This window comes from Hyperolius riggenbachi, chromosome 7, assembly GCF_040937935.1.
Source record: "Hyperolius riggenbachi isolate aHypRig1 chromosome 7, aHypRig1.pri, whole genome shotgun sequence".
Taxonomy (NCBI): domain Eukaryota; kingdom Metazoa; phylum Chordata; class Amphibia; order Anura; family Hyperoliidae; genus Hyperolius; species Hyperolius riggenbachi.
In genome coordinates this window covers 318,675,947-318,700,299 of record NC_090652.1, presented here as the reverse complement: position 1 = coordinate 318,700,299, position 24,353 = coordinate 318,675,947, and the positions used below count along the sequence as shown (strand labels likewise).

The 24,353-nt window shown below is 46.2% G+C and overlaps 1 protein-coding gene across 1 annotated transcript in view; it reads left to right on the top strand.

The window, feature by feature from the left end:
- LOC137526221 (protein mono-ADP-ribosyltransferase PARP14-like) overlaps positions 1–24,353 on the top strand; it is a 138,059-nt gene that overhangs the window by 100,663 nt on the left and 13,043 nt on the right. Inside the window, exons 14-18 of the mRNA XM_068247438.1 lie at positions 3,166–3,768; positions 8,626–8,687; positions 14,393–14,445; positions 20,061–20,284; positions 23,293–23,564. Of these exons, the coding sequence (XP_068103539.1) occupies positions 3,166–3,768; positions 8,626–8,687; positions 14,393–14,445; positions 20,061–20,284; positions 23,293–23,564 (1,214 nt within the window). The remainder of the gene's footprint in view (positions 1–3,165; positions 3,769–8,625; positions 8,688–14,392; positions 14,446–20,060; positions 20,285–23,292; positions 23,565–24,353) is intronic.

The window sequence follows — 24,353 nt, the reverse complement described above, 5'->3', positions numbered from 1 at the left end:
ATCTAATGTCAGTTCAAATACAGCTGCTCTGTGAGGGCCTCAGAGGTTGTCTAAGAGAATATTGGGAACAACACCGTGAAGTCCAAAGAACACACCAGACAGGTCAGGGATAAAGTTATTGAGAAATTTAAAGCAGGCTTAGGCTACAAAAAGATTTCCAAAGCCTTGAACATCCCACGGAGCACTGTTCAAGCGATCATTCAGAAATGGAGGGAGTATGGCACAACTGTAAACCTACCAAGACAAGGCCGTCCACCTAAACTCACAGGCCGAACAAGGAGAGCGCTGATCAGAAATGCAGTCAAGAGGCCCATGGTGACTCTGGACGAGCTGCAGAGATCTACAGCTCAGGTGGGAGACTCTGTCCATAGGACAACTATTAGTCATGCACTGTACAAGGGTGGCCTTTATGGAAGAGTGGCAAGAAGAAAGGCATTGTTAACAGAAAGCATAAGAAGTCCCATTTGCAGTTTGCCACAAGCCATGTGGGGGACACAGCAACCATGTGGAAGAAGGTGCTCTGGTCAGATGAGACCAAAATGGAACTTTTTAGCCAAAATGCAAAACGCTATGTGTGGCAGAAAACTAACACTGCACATCACTCTGAACACACCATCCCCACTGCCAAATATGGTGGTGGCAGCATCATGCTCGGGGGGGTGCTTCTCTTCAGCAGGGACAGGGAAGCTGGTCAGAGTTGATGGGAAGATGGATGGAGCCAAATACAGGGCAAACTTGGAAGAAAACCTCTTGGAGTCTGCAAAAGACTTGAGACTGGGGCGGAGGTTCACCTTCCAGCAGGACAATGACCCTAAACATAAAGCCAGGGCAACAATGGAATGGTTTAAAACAAAACATACTGTATCTATGTGTTAGAATGACCCAGTCAAAGTCCAGATCTAAATCCAATCAAGAATCTGTGGCAAGATCTGAAAACTGCTGTTCACAAACGCTGTCCATCTAAACTGACTGAGCTGGAGCTGTTTTGCAAAGAAGAATGGGTAAGGATTTCAGTCTCTAGGGGCCTGATTCACAAAGCGGTGCTAACAGTTAGCACCGTGGTGAAAAACCCTTTATCACACCTAAACTCTGTTTAGGCATGATAAGTTTAGGTGTGATAAGTTTAGGTGTGATAAGTTTAGGCATGATAAGTTTAGGTGTGATAAGTTTTTAGGCGTGATAAGTTTAAGCACCAACTGGGTTAGCACCGCAGTGCACAGCTGATCAAAAGTTTTGCGCTAGCAAAGTCTGGTGCACTTTGCATAGAGTTTAATGGCGCTGCTTTGCGTGCGGGACATTGCGCGCGTAATAAACTTATCTAAACTTAGCATGCCTAAACTTATCACACCTAAACTTATCATGCCTAAACTTATCATGCCTAAACTTATCATGCCTAAACTGAGTTTAGGCATGATAAAAATGGTTATCACGCCTAAAGTCTTTAACTGGGTTATCACCACTTTGTGAATCGAGCCCTAGATGTGCAAAGCTGGTAGAGACATACCCTAAAAGACTGGCAGCTGTAATTGCAGCAAAAGGTGGTTTTACAAAGTATTGACTCAGGGGGCCGAATAATTACGCACACCCCACTTTGCAGTTATTTATGTGTAAAAAATGTTTGGAATCATATATGATTTTCGATCCACTTCTCATGTGTACACCACTTTGTGTTGGTCTTTCACGTGGAATTCCAATAAAATTGATGCATGTTTGTGGCAGTAATGTGACAAAATGTGGAAAACTTCAAGGGGGCCGAATACTTTCGCAAGCCACTGTATGTATAGTCTTTATAAAAACAAAAGCAAAAAAAGAAGGTTTTTAGAGGATTTAGAGTATATTGGAAGATATATGAAATATGCCAATCCTTTCTGCCAATATGTATTGCACAATGAATGCCCAACCACACAAACGGTCAACTATGCTGTGTGAACAGCTGGGTGTGTCTGCCTGTTTGGGGACATACTCCTAACATGTATTGAAAGGATTATACTTCCACCAATCTACAAGAGGAAATATATTATGCAGTTTATCTACAGTGTCTGTTTTAGGACAACAGACAAAAGTGATCCCATCATTTATGAATAGTTCATGGTAACAGTAAAAAAGGGCACAGGAGGCTAGTGGACAAATCGGGCGCCGCCATTCACTCCCATAATAAATATCGTTTAATGGGCGCCCGATAGGAAAAAAGGGCGCCGGAGAAAAATAACGTTTTAAAAGCGGCGCCCGGAGACTTAATGTTTTATTACTGCTTCTCATGATTACACATTATTTAATGATTTATACATTTTTTAATATTATTTTTAAACGAAAAACAGGACAATATTTTTTTCAAACATTATTTTTAAACGAAAAACAGTACAATTTTTTTTTACATTATTTTTAAACAAAAAAACAGCACAATATGTTTTTGAAACTTTATTAATGCTTATCACAGGGGGGTCTTAGGTTTAGGCACCAACAGGGGGGTCTTAGGTTTAGGCACCAACAGGGGGGTCTTAGGTTTAGGCACCAACAGGGGGGTCTTAGGTTTAGGCACCAACAGGGGGGTCTTAGGTTTAGGCACCAACAGGGGGGTCTTAGGTTTAGGCACCACCAGGGGGGTCTTAGGTTTAGGCACCAACAGGGGGTCTTAGGTTTAGGCACCAACAGGGGGGTCTTAGGTTTAGGCACCAACAGGGGGGTCTTAGGTTTAGGCACTAACAGGGGGGTCTAGGGGTTAGGGGTAGGTACAGGGAGGGTTACTTAGGCACCAGCAGGGGGGGTCTTAGGTTTAGGCATCAACAGGGGGGTCTAGGGGTTAGGGGTAGGTACAGGGAGGGTTACTTAGGCACCAACAGGGGGGGTCTTAGGTTTAGGCATCAACAGGGGGGTCTAGGGGTTAGGGGTAGGTACAGGGAGGGTTACTTAGTAATTTTTTTTTTAAACGTTATTATACGTTTCACTATTTAAACGAAAGATTAACGTTTTTACAATTGCCGATTTAATGCACATTATTTAATGATTTATAACTTTATAAAACATTAATTTTAAACGAAATACAGTACAATACATTTTTAAACGTTATCCATGCTTATCGTTTAAAACCCCGCGCCCTTTTTTCCCAGCGCCCCTTTTTAACGTACGCATAGTTCATGACTAAATGCTTTCTTACTCTGGTTACAGAATTTTTTAGGCCACCAAGAGCAAAGAAGCCGGTCCAGAAGCTGAGAGCCTTCCATCTGGTAGAGGGCATTGAGTCGGTGATCTTCAGCTTGTGTGCTGAGCACAAGGAGAAGGTGGACAAGACAAAGGCCTGGCTACGGAAGCAGATCAAATATGATCAGTTTGAGAACAAGATCAAGGATGAATTTATCTCTGAACTAGAAGACACCGAGATGCAGAAAATATCTGATCTGCACAAAAAGTTTCAGGTCTCTTTGATTTACAAACCCCCGAATCCCTCCATCAAGATTCTGGGCTCCACCTTGGATGTCTTCATGGTGTCTGATACAATTGAGACTATTATAAACCAAGCAAAAGACAGGAAAATGAGGGAGCGATCAGCTGAACTGACCAGTAAACTGGTGGAATGGAGATACAAGGATGGAGGAAACATGGTCGCCTTCGATAAGATGGTAAATCTGGACCTGGAGGAGGCAAAAGATTGGAACACAGCCCATATTACAGTTCAGATATGGGGGAACCCATACACAGTTGATTTACAAAGGCTAATTGCAACAGATCAACATGGAAAACAAATTCAGATTGAACGTGTTTTAAAAAATGGTAAGTGCATTTTATCTCCTTTATTGGTCATCTAACTATGTATAGTTAATACATTACACTAGTACTTGCAGCACCAATTTGATGTCATTGTGCACAAGACTGAAATACTATTATGTTCTTCATGTCATGGGGTGAAGGTACAGTATGTGTTCTAGTGAGAGGAAAAACTGCTGAATAATAATGATCAGTACCGATCAATAAAATTATTGTGGCATGATGGCAATAGATGTGGGTTTTGCCCCTAGCGATGTGCCTGGCTTAGTGGCTTCCATCCCTTGCTGGGCTGCTGCCACTAGTCTTCTCCATAATATACAGAGTACCTCCACCCCCACAGGGCTGCAGCCACCCAGGCCCCCCATAATATGTGGAGTGTGGAGTGGAGCTTCTACCTCCCTTCTACCTACTATGTTGCCAATAGTAGAGCATCATATACGATAAATGGCTTACAGCTGGGAACATCAGACTTGTGGAGGGACTTGGCAATATTGGCTGATGACAAGTTAACCACTCGTATTCAATGCCAAGCAGCAGCAGGTAAAGCAAATACAATTCTGAGATGCAAAAAGCGGGAAATAAAATCACAAGAAGCTAGTATACTACTGTCTCTATATAAATCACTTGGGGGAGGGGACATGATGTAGGGGGAGGAGACATGATGCGAGGGAGGGGACATAATGCAGGGGGAGGGGCATGATGTAGGGGGAGGAGACATGATGCAGGGGGAGGGGACATGATGCGGGGGGAGGGGGCATGATGCAGGGGGAGGGGCATACACTACTCCCTCTGTATAAATCCCTTGTGAGGCCACATCTGGAGTATGGGATAATGCGGGGGGAGGGGACATGATGCAGGGGAGGGGACATGATGCAAGAGGAGGGGACATGATGCAGGGGGAGGGGCATGATTGTGGGGGAGGAGACATGGTGCGGGGGAGAGGACATGATGCAGGGGGAGGGGCAGACACTACTCCCTCTGTATAAATCACTTGTGAGGCCACATCTGGAGTATGGGAAAATGCAGTGGGAGGGGACATGATGCAAGGGGAGGGGCAGACACTACTCCCTCTGTATAAATCACTTGTGAGGCCACATCTGGAGTATGAGATAATGCGGGGGGGGGGACATGATGCAGGGGGAGGGGACATGATGCAAGGGGAGGGGCAGACACGACTCCCTCTGTATAAATCACTTGTGAGGCCACATCTGGAGTATGAGATAATGCGGGGGGGGGGAACATGATGCAGGGGGAGGGGACATGATGCGGGGGGAGGGGACATGATGCAAGGGGAGGGGCAGACACTACTCCCTCTGTATAAATCACTTGTGAGGCCACATCTGGAGTATGAGATAATGCGGGGGGGGGGGGAACATGATGCAGGGGGAGGGGACATGATGCGGGGGGAGGGGACATGATGCAAGGGGAGGGGCAGACACTACTCCCTCTGTATAAATCACTTGTGAGGCCACATCTGGAGTATGGGGTAATGTGGGGGGGAGGGGACATGATGTAGGGGGAGGAGACATGATGCGGGGGAGAGGACATGATGCAGGGGGAGGGGCATACACTACTCCCTCTGTATAAATCACTTGTGAGGCCACATCTGGAGTATGGGATAATGTGGGGGGGGAGGGGACATGATGCAGGGGGAGGGGCATGATGTAGGGGGAGGAGACATGATGCAGGGGAGGGGACATGATGCAGGGGGAGGGGCATACACTACTCCCTCTGTATAAATCACTTGTGAGGCCACGTCTAGAGTATGGGATAATGCAGGGGGAGGGGACATGATGCAGGGGGAGGAGACATGATGCGGGAGGAGGTGACATGATGCAGGGGGAGGGGCATACACTACTCCCTCTGTATAAATCACTTGTGAGGCCACATCTGGAGTATGGGATAATGCAGGGGGAGGGGACATGATGCAGGGGGAGGGGCATGATGTAGGGGGAGGAGATATGATGCGGGGGAGGGGACATGATGCAGTGGGAGGGGCATACACTACTCCCTCTGTATAAATCACTTGTGAGGCCACATCTGGAGTATGGGATACAGCTTTGGGCACCACACTGTAGGAAGGACATTAACATGCTACAACAGGCAAAAAGATGGTCAACTAAATTAATCAGGTCGGAAGGTCTCACTTACCAAGAAAGGTTGGACAAACTGGGCTTTTTAGCTTGGGGAAAAGATGGCTAAGGGGTGCCCTGATTAGCATGTATTAATACCTCAAAAGGCAATGCAAAAGCTTGACAGATTAGCTATGCGTCCCTAGGTGTGTGCAAAGGACAAGGGAACATGATGGTTCTTTACAGTAAAAATCTGCAATATTTTACTACATGAAGTAATTGTGTCAAATTCTATATTTGCATTTAAAAGAGTTTTGATGCTTTCCTTGCATGAAAGGGAATCTTAACCCGCGGCGGGGACAGGAGGACACTCGTGGGCCGGCAATGGCACAGGACGGCTGCAGGGGGCTTCGGGAAGCCCCAGCTAAGTGAAACTTTGTTTCTTTTCCAGGGTTAAGGTTCCCTTTAATGCACATCCGTGGCTATAATTACAAGTTAGGTAATTCCCAGCAGAGATAATCCAGGAGTTTTATCTGACTGGCACGTGGAGTCGGGAAGGATTTTTTTCCCTTTAAAGTGAATTGGTCCGAGCCTTGCACGGGTTATTTCCTTTGCCTTCCCCTGAATCAGCTGGGATGTGTGAGGGTGCAGGAGGGAAAGCTTTATTTGTTTTTTGTTGTGGGATGCGAAAGTTTGGACAACCTTGTTAATCGTCGGGATTATCCTGTATAAATCGTTGGTTGTTACTATAAAAAAATGTCAGTTACAATATATCATACTAGGGACCTAAGCCCATTTAAAAACTGGCTCTAGGTCTGTCGCTGCGTGCGTACACTGGCCTGTCGCACGCACCCACCCGCCACGTGCACGCATGCCTGCTGCACGCACATACGCCCCCCTGCTCGGCCAGCCTGCCTCCTGTCTCAACGGCTGTGTCAGTGCAGGACATGCGCAGCAGCGCAAAAGCACTGACACACGGACATGGGGCGCAATGACACTTGTACTTTAATAGGTAGGATAGGAGACACACACAGTGATATTTGAAAAGTGAAATGAAGTTTATTGGATTTACAGAAAGTGTGCAATAATTGTTTAAACAAAATTAGGCAGGTGCATAAATTTGAAATGAAAGCAATATTTAGTAGATCCTCCTTTTGCAGAAATTACAGCCTCTAAACGCTTCCTGTAGGTTCCAATGAGAGTCTGGATTCTGGTTGAAGGTATTTTGGACCATTCCTCTTTACATAACATCTCTAGTTCATTCAGGTTTGATGGCTTCCGAGCATGGACAGCTCTCTAACTCACACCTCAGATTTTCAATTATATTCAGGCCTAGGGACTGAGATGGCCATTCCAGAACATTGTACTTGTTCCTCTGCATTAATGCCTTAGTGGATTTTGAGCAGTGTTTAGGGTTGTTGCCGTCAAATTGTACTTTTATTTCCTTCAGCCAGCCTAGTGCTTCACATTGCCTTATACACTACCAGCAGCCTGGGGGAAAATCTCCCTCCTTCCTCCCCTGGCCAGTCCGTTCTGGAATGCACACAAAGACACCATCCTCACGGGACAGGGGTCACACAGACACACTCCAGAACCCTAGATAACACTTATATTAGGGAGTGTCATACAAAGTGTTGTAGACAAAAGGTTTGTAGATTCCTTATTTGAGGCTGAGCAGCAGAGGCTTTCATTAGCACTTTTTCTCTCCGTTCCCTTAATTTTCAGTCTCTAAGGACAGAAAAAATAAACTTTTCCCCCCTCACAACCGCCCCTATAAATCTGCCATAAATCTGTCGCTCTAGGCAATTAGCTTATCAGCTGGTCTCTAGAGGCGCCTCTGGTGGGGGACATTGGATAATGCAGGAAACTGTCTGATAGATGCCTGTAGGATGTCAGAGTAAACGTTTGCATCTCTACGTACAACAATAGTTAAACATAATACCTACATAGCAGCTACCTATTCAAATGAGGAAGCTGGACATTAGTCTGCTATTGTCCCGTGTACAAACATTTGAATAGACCAGGTTGTTGGAAACAGAAATTGTCTGATGTCTACCTATAATTACCTCTTGGCAATTACCTCTTGGTTTGCAGATTGCAGCTTTTCCTAGTCTGCAGCCATGGTGCAAGTCAGTGAACCGCATGCCGAAACTTCTTTTAGTGAGAACCTATGACTGCCGCTGGCAATCCATTACTTCATTTAAATGAATGGCACTGCTGACCAGAAATTTAGGTTAACCACTTATGAATCCTGCAGCAGTATATCCATGCTCCACAGGACTTCATCTGAAGACCCAGGGACCTAGAAACTCGTCTTCAGCATTCTATGCTCGTTCTCACCAAATGGCGAATGGCGTGATGATGCAACTGGTGCTGGGGGGGGGGGGGGGGTGCAGGTGCGACTTCACCCAAAGATGCCGATTATTGGAGCCTCCAGTGGGGCCAGGAGAGGGTAGAAGTGGATGCAAGGGGACCTCGCGGGCTACGGGAGGGCTGGAGGAAGCCCCAGGTAAGTACAGATTGTTTTTTATTTACCATTCAGGGTCCCTTTAAATCTAACAGTTAATCAAGGTAATTTTAAAAGCTATCTACATTATTTTGCCATTTCAGTTCCCTCCATTTTTCCTTGGTGTTCATAAATCTCCTCATCTTTTTCTCTCTATCTTTTCCTTCTTCCTCTTTCCTTCTGTTTTTATTATTATCATTAGTATTATTATTATTATTATCAGCTGCAGTACCGCTAGCAGTGATCGCCACTGTAACAAATACTATTTCTCTTGTAATATGAAAGGTCCAGAGAAGGAAGACGTTGGAGATGTGTCCTCAGAGATGGAATGCTGCCTCTGTGGAAAGGTAATGTAATATAGATGTATCCTTGCTGATCTTGTACAGACAGTCTGAGCCTCCTCTCAGGCTTGCTCGGATACCGACACAAAGGTCTAGACTGGAGACTGTTCAACAACACGATCACTTGGATATCTGTCTGCCTGTTAGAGGAGCAACATGCAGGATTTATGCATGTAAAGGTTGAGGCCGTAACTCCCAACTGTCCCTCTTTTGGAGGGACAGTCCCTCTTTGGGAGCCCTGTCCCTCTGTCCCTCTTTCCTCCTCATTTGTCCCTCTTTCAGGACTTTGTCCCTCTTTCTATGTAAATATATATATTTCTATACTAAAAATTTGTTTGATTGACTCTAAACTTTATTTCCCATTCTTTAAATGTATATATTACTAATTTTAAAATGTTAATATGAAAAAAAATGAACCAGGATAGAAAGGACCAGTGTGGTTTGAATTATAAAACAACATATTTTTCTTAAGAAATCTTTATGGTTTGCGTGACTAGGGGTGTGATGGGGGTGTGGCCAGGGGTGTGGCACGGGTGTGGCTAAGGCCCGGTTCACATTAGCGGTGGCCGTCCAGAATCGCCGTGCCGGAGCCGGACCGCATGCAGAACAGACGCACGGCATAGCAATGAAAGTCTATGCGTCCGTTCACATGCGTCCGTTTCGTCCGGACCGGATCCGGACTCCGGCATAAGACCCAACATGCGCTATTTCTTGGTCCGGGTCCTCCGGCAGCTGTATCCAGAGCGGAGCCGGACTGCACAATCCGGCCAATACAAACCAATGAGAACCGGAGAGCGCACAACACACTGGCTAAAAATCCGGATGTTCTGCCCCACTTCCTATGCGTATTGAAGCGGCGATTTTGGATGGGGACACATGGGCAAGCATTTTGGAGTGGAGCAGCAGTGACTTTAAACGTGCTGGAGATGTTGGCAGTATGTCGGAGGTGGAGGTGAGTGCTAAACAGCGGAGGGCCTGATTCCACAGGTCCCCCTTCTGCTGACCTCCCAGACCCCAACATTTTTATTCTATTTCTACTATCTTTTGCCAAACGGATCCGGATCGCATCCTGATGTACACCTGATGCAACCTGACCGGATCCGGATCGGATCCGGATCAGAACCGTACGGTTCCGATCCGGATCCGGTCCGGATCCGGTCAGGTCATCCGGTCCGTTTGGCAGAGAACCGCAAGTGTGAACGGGGCCTTAAGTGTCCCTTTTTCTCATCTCAAAAAGTTGGGAGGTATGGTTGAGGCCCCTTTCACACTAGAGTGTTTTCATTACTCTTTTTACCATATAGTAAAGTTGAAATCCCTCCTTTTCTGTTATCAGTGGCTACATACTTTTATAGGGTTGATATTTAATGAAGATGTCTTTCGTAACTGCTAATGTGTCCTAGGTTTATCTTTATGGTTACCTTTTTTTCTGCATTGCTGTGTTCTCATTGTACAATTCTTAATCATTTATTATATGCCTGTTATTGATTGTTTTTATGCTTATTCTGGGAATTTTTCTCAGTTTTATGTACACTCCTTTTCCTTGGGTGGGGTTTACAATTTTGTGTTATTTGGGCGTGGCTCTTTCTTTTTAAGAGTCCCTCCTGTCACTTTGCACCTATGCTATGATTAAGGATGGTATCACGTCTGAAACATGTCAGCAAGTGGTGTTTGGATATCAGTTTAGATATGGTTAAATAAAGCCATTTTACCTAGCCGGCATTGTGCGGATTTCAACTTCACTATATGGATTTGTGGGACGAGCAAACCCGGGCTCCTGCACTGCCGGTAGGTTGAGGTCTTGAGCGGAGTATCACCTATTCTTTTTACCACAGGGTAATGCTAAAGCAATGAAAACCTATGGGACATTTCACACCTGCCGTAGTGTGATGCGATGCGCCGGAAGCGTCCGATCTGATGAGAAAGCATCAGCGCAATACCGCTCGACATCCACGGCGACGTGCGGCAACCAGAAGTCATGCAAGTCAGTGGTGCCACAGATATTTTAAACTGTTTTACATTCGGTCGTGTATTTTACCACACTTCCGTGCACTTCGTATTTCCGCCACAGGAAGTGACCGCTACAGAGCCTCATTTATGGCTTGGCTTGCAGCCAGAAGTGAGATTACCGCGGTGATCTCCAAAACTTATTTTTAACGTTGCATTGTAATCCTTCAATCGCACTAAGCCGCTAACGCTTGTTTCTAGTGTGAAAGCAGCCTCAAGGAAACCTGAAATAAAAAAAGCTTAAAGTGTTTATACTTACCTGGGGTTTCCTTTAGCTCCTGTAGGCTGTTGGCTCCCTTGCCGTCCTCCAGGGCCGGCATGATCTCTGCCTCCAGTCGCCACCAGTCCTGCTGTCCTGCACATGGCCACTAGTGCATGCCTCCATCGCACTCTGTGCTTGCGCAGTAGTACTGCCCAGGTGCAGAACACCTCAGGCGATGGGGGCGAGTCCGTGGCCAGGCTGCACATGTGCAGTACTGCGTGACTGAGCCATCTGGAGGAAGAGACCAGGCCGGCCAACGGCTTAAAAGGGGCTCCAGGTAAGTATAAATGCTGTAAAGGGAACCTGAAGCGAGAAGTATATAGAGGATGCCATATTTATTTCCTTAATACCAGTTACAATACCAGTTGCCTGGCAGTTGCCTGCCTTTGTATTGCTTTCACTTCCGGTTCCCTTTATGTCAGACATAAATGCAATCTTGATCAAAAGGAGGTGGAATGGGAGTTCTTAACAACATATAAAATTTACTATTTCGAAACTTTATCGACAAACAGGGCACTAGAGGGATTCAGCATCTATCCGCATCAATTCTGCGTAATTCAACAGGAAAAAACAAACTGTATGAAAGTTCTTATATTTATTGATTAGAATACCTATTAAAATGTATGCTTAATCACAAAAGCAACAATGTAGCAATCAATTGTAATTCAAATCACATCAGATCCAATGCTTACAGGCATTCATGGCGTTACCCTTTAATCATTACAAAAGTAATATGTAAATTGTTATCTTAGGGATTCAGCTTTTTAAATGTTTGCAACCATAACAATACTAACCTTAATGGCATATTATCCCCATACATTAGACTATGACCATAAATGGAATATTGGGATAACCAGGACAAATGGGCTAATAAAAGGTGTGAGCTTTATCTATCGTAGCATTTTTTTTATTTTAAACTATAGTGGATGGAAACGGAGAAATTGTGTATTTTTTCCTTCTTTCCCTTTAAAATGCATTGAGAATAACATAATCACAAACAAAAAATATATCACTCACAAAAATCCTAATTTGTGGCAAAAAAAATACAAGATATAGATAATTTAGGTGTAATAAGTAGTGATAACTTTATTGGCAAATTAATGAGAGGAAAGCTGAAATTTGAAGATTGCATAAGGGGAAAAAACAATGGAGGCTGAAGTGGTTTTTAGTTACTTCTCCTACTTCCAGCCACTGCTGTGTCTTCTGGGTCCTTCTGCTGCTGCAGCTGCTGCTGTGTCTTCTGGGTCCTTCTGCTGTTGCAGCTGCTGCTGCTGTGTCTTCTGGGTCCTTCTGCTGCTGCTGCAGCTGCTACTGTGTCTTCTGGGTCCTTCTGCTGCTGCAGCTGCTGCTGTGTCTTCTGGGTCCTTCTGCTGCTGCAGCTGCTGCTGTGTCTTCTGGGTCCTTCTGCTGCTGTGTCTTCTGGGTCCTTCTGCTGCTGCAGCTGCTGCTGTGTCTTCTGGGTCCTTCTGCTGCTGCAGCTGCTGCTGTGTCTTCTGGGTCCTTCTGCTGCTGCTGCAGCTGCTGCTGTGTCTTCTGGGTCCTTCTGCTGCTGCTGCAGCTGCTGCTGTGTCTTCTGGGTCCTTCTGCTGCTGCAGCTGCTGCTGTGTCTTCTGGGTCCTTCTGCTGCTGCAGCTGCTGCTGTGTCTTCTGGGTCCTTCTGCTGCTGCAGCTGCTGCTGTGTCTTCTGGGTCCTTCTGCTGCTGCTGCCTGCTGCTGTGTCTTCTGGGTCCTTCTGCTGCTGCAGCTGCTGCTGTGTCTTCTGGGTCCTTCTGCTGCTGCAGCTGCTGCTGTGTCTTCTGGGTCCTTCTGCTGCTGCAGCTGCTGCTGTGTCTTCTGGGTCCTTCTGCTGCTGCTGCCTGCTGCTGTGTCTTCTGGGTCCTTCTGCTGCTGCTGCCTGCTGCTGTTGTTAAAAAGCCTCATTCTGGGGTTTCTTGTGCTCTTGGCTTCCCCAGTGCCCGGTGTATACTGTCCAATCTGAGCAGCTCAAGTGTTTGATTTTGGACTTGAGTTTCGGCTCATGTACATTTTAAAGGGAAATAAGTTTGGCCACCTCCATATCCCTTTCAGTTCAGGTGTCCTCTAAATCTCTTGGGGTTAAGGGGTCCATACACTTACCGATTTTCTCGCCAATATACAGCCGATTCGATCACTGTGATCAAATCGGCTGTGAAATCGTTGCGCAAACGCTGACCATCCGAAATCAATCGTACCCGTCGTTTCTGTCTGTGCAGAAGATTTCGCTCGATTGCCGGCGGGTCGGGAGTGTGTGGATAGCGGCGTTGGAATGCCCGACGACCAATGCAATACAGCGGCAATACATTACCTGATCCGGCCGGCGCGTATCCCCACTGTCACCGCTGCTTCTTCTCCGCGCTGGGCTCCGAGTCCGTCAGACTTCGCTTCTTCCTGTCCCGGCAGGAAGGTTAAACAGTAGAGCGCCCTCTACTCTTTAAACTTCCCTGGACAGAAAGTACAGTGAAGCTGGAGCCCAGAGCGGAGAAGAAGACAGCAGAGACCAGGGGACTCGAGCCGGCCGGACCAGGTAATGTATGCAGGGGGGGGGGGGGGGCGGCAGCAGCAGCGACAGCTATACAGACGGTGAATCGATTTCATGCTGAAATCGATTCACAATCTGTTTGCAGTAAAGGCAGCCATACGATCCCTCTCTGATCAGATTCGATCAGAGAGGGATCTATCTGTTGGTCGATCTGATTGCAAATCGACCAGTGTATGGCCACCTTAAGAAGGAAGGGCCAGAGGAGGACATTGGGGGAAGGAACGGAGGAAGAAACACTTTTGATCACCATACAGTACATTACAGGAAAAAGGGGAGGACCAAGGACCACATGAACCACAGGGGAGAATGGAGAGGACCAGGGACTACAATGACCACAGGGAAAAAGGAGAAGGACCAAGGACCTCAGGGGAAAAAGGGAGAGGACCAGGGACCACACTGAAAAAGGGAGAGGACCAGGGACCACAGGGGAAAAAGGGAGAGGACCAGGGACCACACTGAAAAAGGGGAGGACCAGGGACCTCAGGGGAAAAGGGGGGGAAAGGGAGAGGACCAGGGACCACAGGGAAAAGGGGGAGGGCCAGGGATCTCAGGGGTAAAGGGGGAGGACCAGGGACCACGGGGAAAAGAGGGAGGACCAGGGACCACGGGGAAAAGAGGGAGGACCAGGGACCACATGGAAAAAAGGGGGAGGACCTGGAACCACAGGACCAGAGGGCACTCCTTTGGGACAAAATTTGTGGTGCAACTGATGGAAATAAAGGTCCTATTCTTACCGGCTCTGTCAGGTAAAAATGGGGGGCTTTAGTAATATGAGTATGGGAAACTTGGTTTCTCTTGTATTTGGTGCAAAAATAAAGTTCCAGGAAAACAGCAGCTTGACTCTGCTCTTTACATGTTTGCTTCACTGATTATTCTTTATGGTTTCAGGCTGATGATTCAGGTTTCCCGGTTATCCCTTCTGTAGCCGGAACCCAATTCAGGTGAGGCGACTATATTATTAGTACTATTACTACTACTATAACACCATAACAAATATGTGACCTTAAAGTGAACTTGTGCGGAAATCCTGAAATAAAGTGAACTAATAAAGGGCACCACGGGTAATATGTTAATCAAGGTTAACATGATGAAAATCGGGTCTGATTCGAACATCACATTAAAAGAGTGGAAAAGGGCCTTTAAGCGGATCCGAGATGAAAAACTAACTATAACAAGTAACTTGTCTATATATCTTATCTAAAGTTTAGATAGTTTACACAGCAAATCTAGCTGCAAACAGCTTCTATAGAATATGATTATTTCTTCCTGTGATACAATGACAGCAGCCATGTTGTTTGTAAACATTACACACGGGCAAGCTTGTCTGCATCTTCAGCACTCAGCCTGTGAAAAAAACCTAATCCCCCCTCCTCCTCCCTCCTCCCCTCTGCAATCTCTCCCTAGTAATACCTCCCCCTCCTCCTGCCCAGACTGAGCTCCCATGAGCCCTTGCTACTGTCGGAAAATGCCAAGGCTCTCTGAAAAGCTGTGGGCGAGGTTTCTTTAGTTTATAGGGAATTTGTAACGATTGTGGAATTATCTCCGTGATCAGCGCACAAGGCGTGCGCTGAAACGGCGGAAATCCTCCACAAGCGTATGAAAGGAGAGAACCCAGCTTTGGTGCAAAGCACCAGTAGAGGGAAATTCCCACCAGCAGGTGGAGCTGTGGGGTGCAGAGGAGCAAGCCTCTGTACTGCCACAGATGCCAGATGGGAATTGTCCAAATTGCAACCGAGCAGGGCAAGATAGCCCTTAAAGAGAGAGAGCACAGCGACAGGGTGAATGCGTGTTCACCAATCTAGTCGCCAACCAGCGACGATGAACACACAACCATGAAGATCAGGTGGGAAAGCAATCGCAAGAGATAGCAATTGCTAATAGCGACACAAGACTGAATAAGCACAGAAAAGGGATGTATGTATGTCCACCAATCTTGTCGCCAACCTGCGACGGTGAACACACAACAGAGGAAATCAAGTGAGACCGCAATCGCAAGAGATGCGATTGTAAATGAGAATGAGCACAGGGACAGAATGTATGTATGTGCCCCAATCTAGTCGCCAACCCGCGACGGTTCACACACAACAGCAGAAACAGAGTAGGAATGCAATCGCGAGAGAGGCGATTGCCAGAGGTGACACAAGACTAAGCAGAGGTAAACCCAGGAGCAGAGCAAAGGCACAGTAAATCATACAATGAGAATGATAAAGAAAATAACAAACGCTAACTAAACGCGAACACCGCACTCATTCGCAACAGCGAACGCGTTAACAGCGCAGTCTCCGCACATTAACCGCAACAGAGACAAGCACGCCACCCTAACTAACCACCGACACACAAACACGAAACAGAGAACGCGAGTGCTAGCTTAACGGTTACCTCACCGAACCTACCGCAAGCGTTCGTATCAGACAAGACAGACAGACGGACGGACAACAGGAGTATGAGAGATAAGATCCACTGCTCTTCCGCCAGAGCGTGTGCGATCCAGGTTCAGGAACAGGATAGAAAAGATCCACTGCTCTTCCGCCAGAGCAAGTGTGAACCAAGTAGGGAAACAGAATTAGCAGGATCCACTGCTCTTTCCGCCAGAGCGAGTGCGATCCAAGTACAGCAACAGAGCTTAGCAGGATCCACTGCTCTTTCCGCCAGAGCGAGTGCGATCCAAGTAAAGCAACAGAGCTTAGCAGGATCCACTGCTCTTTCCGCCAGAGCGAGTGTGATCCAAGTATAGAAACAGAGTTAGCAGGATCCACTGCTCTTTCTGCCAGAGCGAGTGCGATCCAGGTACAGCAAGATGAGGTAGCCAGTAGCAACCGCTGCTCCAGCTTACCCTCCAAGAATACAGATCAGAAGGATCCACAGCCGCTACCGCTAGAGGCTAGTGCGATCCAAACAGACGAACAGAAGGAGCTACCAGTAGCAACCGCTGCTCTGGTTAGCACCCCCAGACAGACAGAACAGCAATACAAATAATACAACCTGACTGAACCAGAGGGGTGTCTAATACAGCCCCCAGAATACTCTAAGATAACTTTAACAATTCAACAGGAAAGGCTGACACTCCAGGAGTGTGTTAACAAACCATTATGACCAGCCAAGGATTGTGGGAGAAGAAGGCTTTTATACTGCCAGCCCTCAAAGGAGACAGCTGGGCAATTTGCATGTATGCAAATCCCTCAGCAAAGCAACTCTGAAAGTTGCAAGATGAAGCCAGGTCTCTTTTCCAGAGACCTACATCCCTTAGACATAAGGAATGGTCAAACAGCTGTCTGCCTGTGCAGCCAGCTGAGCGGATCATTACAGAATTAGAGTATTAAAACAAAAAAGTATTTGGCTTGAGGAATTCCCTATAAACAATAGGAAAGGAACACAATCATGCAATGAGTAAAAGTTCATCTCGGATCCACTTTAAGGAAGGCAGGTGAGGGGCACAGAGACCTAGACTATCGGTTGCCCCGTGAGAGAATGAAGACATGAAATAGAGAGTGTAGATTGCAGATAAGACAATAGCAGACTTATCATTTACTGTGTCTGTACAGACTGTACATTCTATTTATAGTTATAGGCTGACCTATTGCGATAGTCCATTCTTACAGTCCATGCTTTATTTCTAGGGTGCGTCCTCGCACTCTTCCCTGGGGCTAATTTCAGTGCCACCGGCACATTTTTCCCTCTCTGGTGGGAAGCCTCTGGGGTTGTGTGTGCGCAGTACGGCCACGCTCGTACACGGACGGGAGTGCAGCCACAAGAACCTATTCAATAGACTGATTCGGAGATGGATTAAGAAGTAATGAGGCCCTAGGCAAACTCGTACATTTCAGATCCTTTTTATAAGCTGAAGTAGAGAGAGGTCCAAGAAGTTGACACCCACTAGGCTCCAAGCACCTGCCTAGGTTGCCTGAGGGATGATCCTGCTCTGCGCTGGAGTGGGAGAGGCGAGGAGGATCCAGGAAGTGCCTGAATAAGCCAAAGGCTTCGCTCTATTGTGGTAATTATGTAACATTTTCCTTTTTTATCACAGGTGCTTAGGAAATGCTAGTGAAAGTGCTAACATCAGGTTCTGGTGAGAGGGCTGCTTCTCCTCCTTGGTTCAGCATCATTGGGCTGTGTAAACGTTTAGGGGCGGAGCACGGACAGGAATGTTTAAAGGATTTACGAGGCAAAATAAAAAAAAAGTAAAGTACCTGCATCAAATTTGAATGCACGAAGGGCACCATCCGCGCCCTCCGTGCAGATCTGCCAGGTCCCCACTGTTCAATTGCCCCCCGGGGCGCTCCCGACCCCACAGCCCAGATCGGGCTCTCCTGCCTCATGTATAATGGCCGCCGGAGCGGGCCGCCGCTGCGCAGCTCTAGGCCCCCCCAATCCATGCTACAGGAGACAGCCTGTAGCGTGGATCGGGGGATTGGCCCTAGAGCTGCACAGCCGCACTCGCGCCTATGGGGACTGCGCAGCCGCGGCCAGCTCCAGCGGCCATTTTACATGAGGCAGGAGAGCCCGACCCGGGCTGTGGGGTCGGGAGCGGCCCGGGGGGAAATTGAGCAGCGGGGACGCGGCGGAACTGCTTTACCCTAATGATGCTCTCCTGCCTCCCTCCTCCTCACTCACTGTCACACTCCTCACACAGCACAACAAGCTGCTTTTCCCCAATGATGCTCTCCTGCCTTCCCCCTCCTCACTCACTGTCAGAATCCTCACACAGCACAACAAGCTGCTTTTCCCCAATGATGACCTCTTCACTTCGCTCTCCTCTCGCGTCTCCTACTCTGACTGCATGCTGTATGTAAACACACAGTACATGCCGCCCCTGTAATCTCTGCGCCTGATGCAAATGTTTCATCTTGCTTCATGAAAGAACCAGCCCTGTGAAGACCCTTCAAATATTTACTAACTTAGGCAATCCATCCTTCCCAGCTGGTTTACTATCTCCTGCAAGTTACCAATGGTGGGCCGGAGCTAGACTGACGAGAATCTGTGATCTCACAACCGACCAAGGGATGAAATCACTGAACTACCTGAAAGAGAAACATAATCTACCTAAGGAGGAACACTTCAGATATTTGCAGATATCCCACTTTGTGAAAACGAATATACCTGATCTATCCTCTCTTTCATGTAGAACAGCATACGAGGCCATGTACGCAACAGACCCCTTTTCCTCTGGAGTTTTTTCCATGATATATAGGAATCTTTCACAGGTGAACTCAGAATGGAAACCAGAGTACATAATAAAATGGGAGAAAGAATTGGGTATTACGATAGGAAATGAAGACCTACAAGATATCTGGAATAATATTCCCTGCCTATCCGTGAACGCTGATCTGATTGAAGCTAATTATAAATTGTTATTTAGGTGGTACCTAGTCCCACAAAGATTGTCAAAAATTAAACCAAACTCCACTCCTAATTGTTTCAGGGGTTGTACGGTGGTTGGTACGCATACCCACATCTGGTGGAAATGCAAAAAAGCAAATAGGCTGTGGATAAGGGTCTGCACATGGGCCTCATCACTGCTCAATACTCCCGTTCCCAAAAACCCTGCTCACACACTTTTGGGCCTCCCGTACCCAAATCTGACCTCCACTCAAAATGCCCTGATCAACTTTATTTTTACAGCAACAAAGTTAACAATTGCTGCTTCCTGGAACACTACAACTTTATCCTTTGATCAGGTAAAAAAGAGGCTCTGCCACATCTTATTTTTTGAGAAGCTTAAAGCTAGATTGATGGATAGCGTCAAAAAGTTTGATAAGATATGGTCCCCCCTTACCAATTACATTTTAGGGCCTGAGACAAGTTCCCAATTAAGACGTTACTGACACTACTTACCCGGGCTGAGGAGACAAATCCATAATCTTCATCTTATGGGGGGGATTGATGGGCCCCCCGCTCTCGCGGTCTAGACCTTCTTCTCTATACTTCTTTTTCCCTCTCCACTTCTCCTTTTCTTTTCTTTACTTACCTTAGTTAAGGAACTGACAACCTGATACGGTATAATTCTTTCTAGATCTATTGGTATTGCAATCCCCAAAATGCTTACACTCCCAGAAACCATGTTGTTACAAGCGTAGACTTTCTAGAATGGCAATAAAGATCCTGTCTTGCTGAAGGCAGGACCTCATAAGCGTTTAGTTGTACCTAGGGGGAGGTGGCCCTGCCCAGCCATTTTGGTTTGTGAATGGGCGGTCGCCATCTTTCCTAACTAAGTGGTTAAAAACATACCACCACTCAGCCTTTCCAAAGACTGATTTATTCGGTTAGGGGTTGCTTTCTATACTCCAATTCTCCAATCCTTGTTTTACACTTCTCACAGGCTACCACAGTTTCAAGACTCATGTTGTCATGTTATTATGTTATTACTTTATTAATTTGCACTGTATTCACAGTACCTGATGTTGTAAACAGCAATATACTTCATGGATCATTACTGTAACTGTAATGTCACTCTGGTACTATGTTAAAACCAATAAAAATTATTGAAACACAAATATTTACTAACAAGAATGGTGTTTATGTATTTTCCTGATTATTTGATATGTTGTCTGATTATCAGCTTAGAGCTGGAATCTGCCGGCCTGTTCTGCTGCCAGATGACTGGAATTAAGTTTATGGTGACGGGTCCTGTGGTGATTGACTACAGTCTGGAGTCCTGGAGTGATTATCTAAAGGACGTTCCTGAGGATAAATATGAGATTATCAGCCCTCTATTCCGGATTCAGCCTCAGGAGAGCACTGTGGTGTCCGCTGTGCACCTGCCCCATTTCCTGTGCTTGAAAGGCAAGTCCTGATTTCATACTCACATACTCACACTCATCACTGCATGATTTGTATGGTTTAGGCTGGGAACACTGTTGTCTTTTCCCTGCCATGTTTGGGTTTCTGTTATTCTGCATTCCCAGTTACATTTTGCACATGCAATTTTTTGCATTCCTTCCATGATTTTTTGTGGGATCCTGAAACAATTGTTGGCTTTCCTCATGTGGAGACAAACTGCTCGATAAAGAGCGTGCTTGCTTGAAAATCTGTGTGCTGATATATTTGATTGACATAGCAGCCATAGCAGCTGATATGGGGCCCAGGTGGTACTCAACCACTTAACCACTTCCCAACTGAGTAACCAAGCAGCTTAGGGTGACCCAAACTACTCGTAATGTATAGGGGGATGAAAGGAACCAAAAAGCCCTTCTACTAAAAAAGCAAAGCTTGGTGTAATTGCCTTCTTAAAACAGAAGGAAATTTGCAATAATTCAGTTATAAATGAACATTTGTGGTTACCCACAATGCACACCTACTAAATATGCAAATTATCCCTTTCCGCCCTTGTTAAGCCAAGCAAGCATCCAGAACCGCTGGTTTATAGCAAGCCTATAGCTTTCCCAACTGAGGGGTTTTACCCCCTGACCACCAGAGCAATTTTCACCTTTCAGCGCTCCTTCCATTCATTCGTCTATAATTTTATCATTACTTATCGCAATGAAATGAACTATATCTTGTTTTTTTCGCCACCAATTAGGCTTTCTTTAGGTGGGACATTATGCCAAGAATAATTTTATTCTAAATGTGTTTTAATGGGAAAATAGGAAAAAATGTGGGAAAAAATTTATTATTTTTCAGTTTTCGGCCTTTATAGTTTTTAAATAATGCATGCTACTGTAATTAAAACCCATTAAATGTATATGCCTATTTATCCCGGTTATAAAACCGTTTAAATTATGTCCTTATCACAATGTTTGCCGCCAATATTTTAGTTGGAAATAAAGGTGCATTTTTTTCAGTTTTGCGTCCATCCCTAATTACAAGCCCATAGTTTATAAAGTAACAGTGTTATACCCTCTTGACATAAATATTTAAAAAGTTCAGTCCCTAAGGTAACTATTTATGTATTTTTTTTTAAATTGTAAATTTTTTTTTTTTTTTTTTTTATTACAAAAAAAAAAAATTGGGGAGTGTGGGAGGTAAGGAGTTAATTTTTTGTGTCAAACAAGTTTATTTGTGTGTAAAAAATGGTTAGGGTGTAGTTTTACTATTTGGCCACAAGATGGCAACATTACCAATTTGTTTCATGCGACCTGCAAGCGTCCTTCCGGACGCTTGCAGGAAGTAGAAAGAGGCTGGGACTTTGTTATTTTTTCACAATGATCGCGCTGCTCAGCCGAGCGGCAGCAGATCATTGCAGGGCTTAGATCAACGAAGGGGAATGAATTTTCCCGTTCGTTGATCTCTGGGCGAGCGGGCGGCGGCGTGTTTACTAGCGGCGGGCGGCGTGTTTACGAGCGGGAGCGTGGACAGTGGCGGGAGTGCGCAGAGTACGGATTTCTCCGTCCCTGGGGGTGAAAGGATGGAAAAAGGGGCGGAGAAATCCGTACGCGCGGGGGTAAAGTGGTTAAGGACCACAGGCTTACACCCCCCCCTAGTGACCAGGGTATTTTTAACAACTCAGGCCACCGCAGCTTTAAGGGCTTACTGCAGGGCTGTACAGCTCAGCATACAAGTGATTCCCCCCCCCCCCCCCCTTCCTTTTTTTCCCACCTACAGAGATTTCTGTTGGTGGGCTCTGTCCCCTGCTGTGATTTTTGTTTGTTTGTTTGTTTTTATTATTATTTATTTGGGGTTTTTTTTCTTAATAAATTGTACTTTTATTATTTTTTATCCCCTCCCTCCCTCCCCCCGCCAGCCAATCCCATAGGCATCAGCCTATGAGAGTGGACCGCTCTCTGAGCCCCTCAGGGGAACAGGCCAGTGACATGGCTGTCCCCAGTACAGCGCTTCCTTAGATTGCAGCAGTGCACACTGTAAATAGACAACGGTTTCGCCGTCTAACAGTCTTCTAGCGGCGATCGACGCTGGGAGACTGATGGCGGAGTGGAGCTCTGTCATTCACGCGGAGATGCGCACGCTCATCGGCAAGCACGATCTCCTGCAAGGACTTCACGCCATAGACCGCAATGACGATCGTGGGTACAGCGGTGCCTGGTGTATTATGTGGGTGACAGACATAGCTGGAGTTGAGCTGAATTTACATTAAAAGACATCTGAACTGAGAGATATATGGAAGCTGCCATATTTATTTCGTGTACTGCTGATCCTCTGCCTCTAATACATTTAGCCACAGACCCTGAACAAGCAAATGTATTAGAGGCAGAGGATCAGCAGCACAGGAAATAAATATGGCAGCTTCCATATATATCTCAGTTCAGATGTCTTTTAAGTCAGGAGTTTCTGACTTAAAGAGGAACTCCAGTGAAAATAATGTAATAAAAAAGTGCTTCATTTTTACAATTATGTATAAATGATTTAGTCAGTGTTTGCTCATTGTAAAATCTTTCCTCCCCGATTTACATTCTGACATTTATCACATGGTGACATTTTTACTGCTGGCAGGTGATGTCACTGGAAGTACCTGCTGCTTGCTTTTTTGGCAGTTGGAAACAGCTGTAAACAGCTATTTCCCACAATGCAACAAGGTTTACAGACAGGAAACTGCCAGGAGTACCACGGTCCTCAGAGTTTCTTGTGGGAGGGGCTTCATCACAATATCAGCCATACAGAGCCCCCTGATGGTCTGTTTGAGAAAAGCAATAGATTTCTCATGTAAAAGGGGTTATCAGCTACTGATTGGGATACAGTTCAATTCTTGGTCACGGTTTCTCTTTAAGTGTGGCTGTATTAGCTGCATGCTTGTTTCAGGGTTGTGACTCTACTGATGCATAAAACAGAGGATACACCAGTGCTCAGCCAGTCTGGCCATAACACTATGAGAATATAATGCTGTCTTCATTTTACAGGTTTGACTGATGACATACCAAGGGTTAAATGCGCCCACTTCATTGATGGAAATCTGAGCCTGGAAACTCCAGCGCAGGTTAAACCTTTTTATGTCACTTTGGAGAACCCCAGCTTCTCGTTATGGGGCTTAGTGCGGGCTCTTAGGAACAGAATCACCCCCATCCATGGAGTTGTGCTGATCTATTTCAAGACACTCTGTCCAGGAGATCCGCAGTATCAAGAATACAAAATACATCTGTTTCTTCTGGCTTCAACGCTCCACAGCAAACAGGTAAATCGGAGTTCCATATAAAGTTAACAAGCCCCTAGGCAAGAACACAACTTAGCAGTGCTGGCGAATATTTAATTTGGCACTGCGTGCCAGGCGAATATTCGCTTATCCAGCAGTGTGAGGAAGAACTAACTTCAACAATTCTCCTTTTTCTCCTGGGTAACTTCTCCCTTTATTGAATTGCAGACGTCAGATGTGGGGAAGTAATGAGTTTCATGAAAATGAGGGCAGATGGGTGGGAAGCTTATCACCTGCTCAAAGGGAACAAAAAAAAAAGAGTTTAATTTACGTGGGGCTTCTACCAGCCCCCCTGCAGCCGCTCTCTGCCCGCACCGCCACAGAACGATCCTCCAGTCCCCCGCATTGGCACAGAGTTTCATTTTCGGCAACAGGCACCACTGCACCTGTGTGGCCCTCCTCGATTACACTCCCACCATCGGGAGTATTAGATTTTCCTGTACAGCTCATACACAGGATGCTCCCGGCAGCTTTTTTTTGTTTTGTTTTTGGCATTGCAATGCCCACATATGAGCCAGTGGCAGAATTCCCCGAGACAGCATAACCCCCCCCCCCCCCCCCCACATGCCCTTCGATCAGTGACGTACTCCCTGCTGGACAGGAAGTACATCACTGGGATTCCCGGGGTTTCCTGTTGTCCGCACACTGCAAACCGCCGCCAACCTATTAAAATAAATTTGTGTCGCCTGTTGACTCGTCGGAGGGTAATGGCGGAGGTTGGCAGTAATTTGGATGCTTTTGCCACAACATAGCACAGTAAGTGTGAGTGGG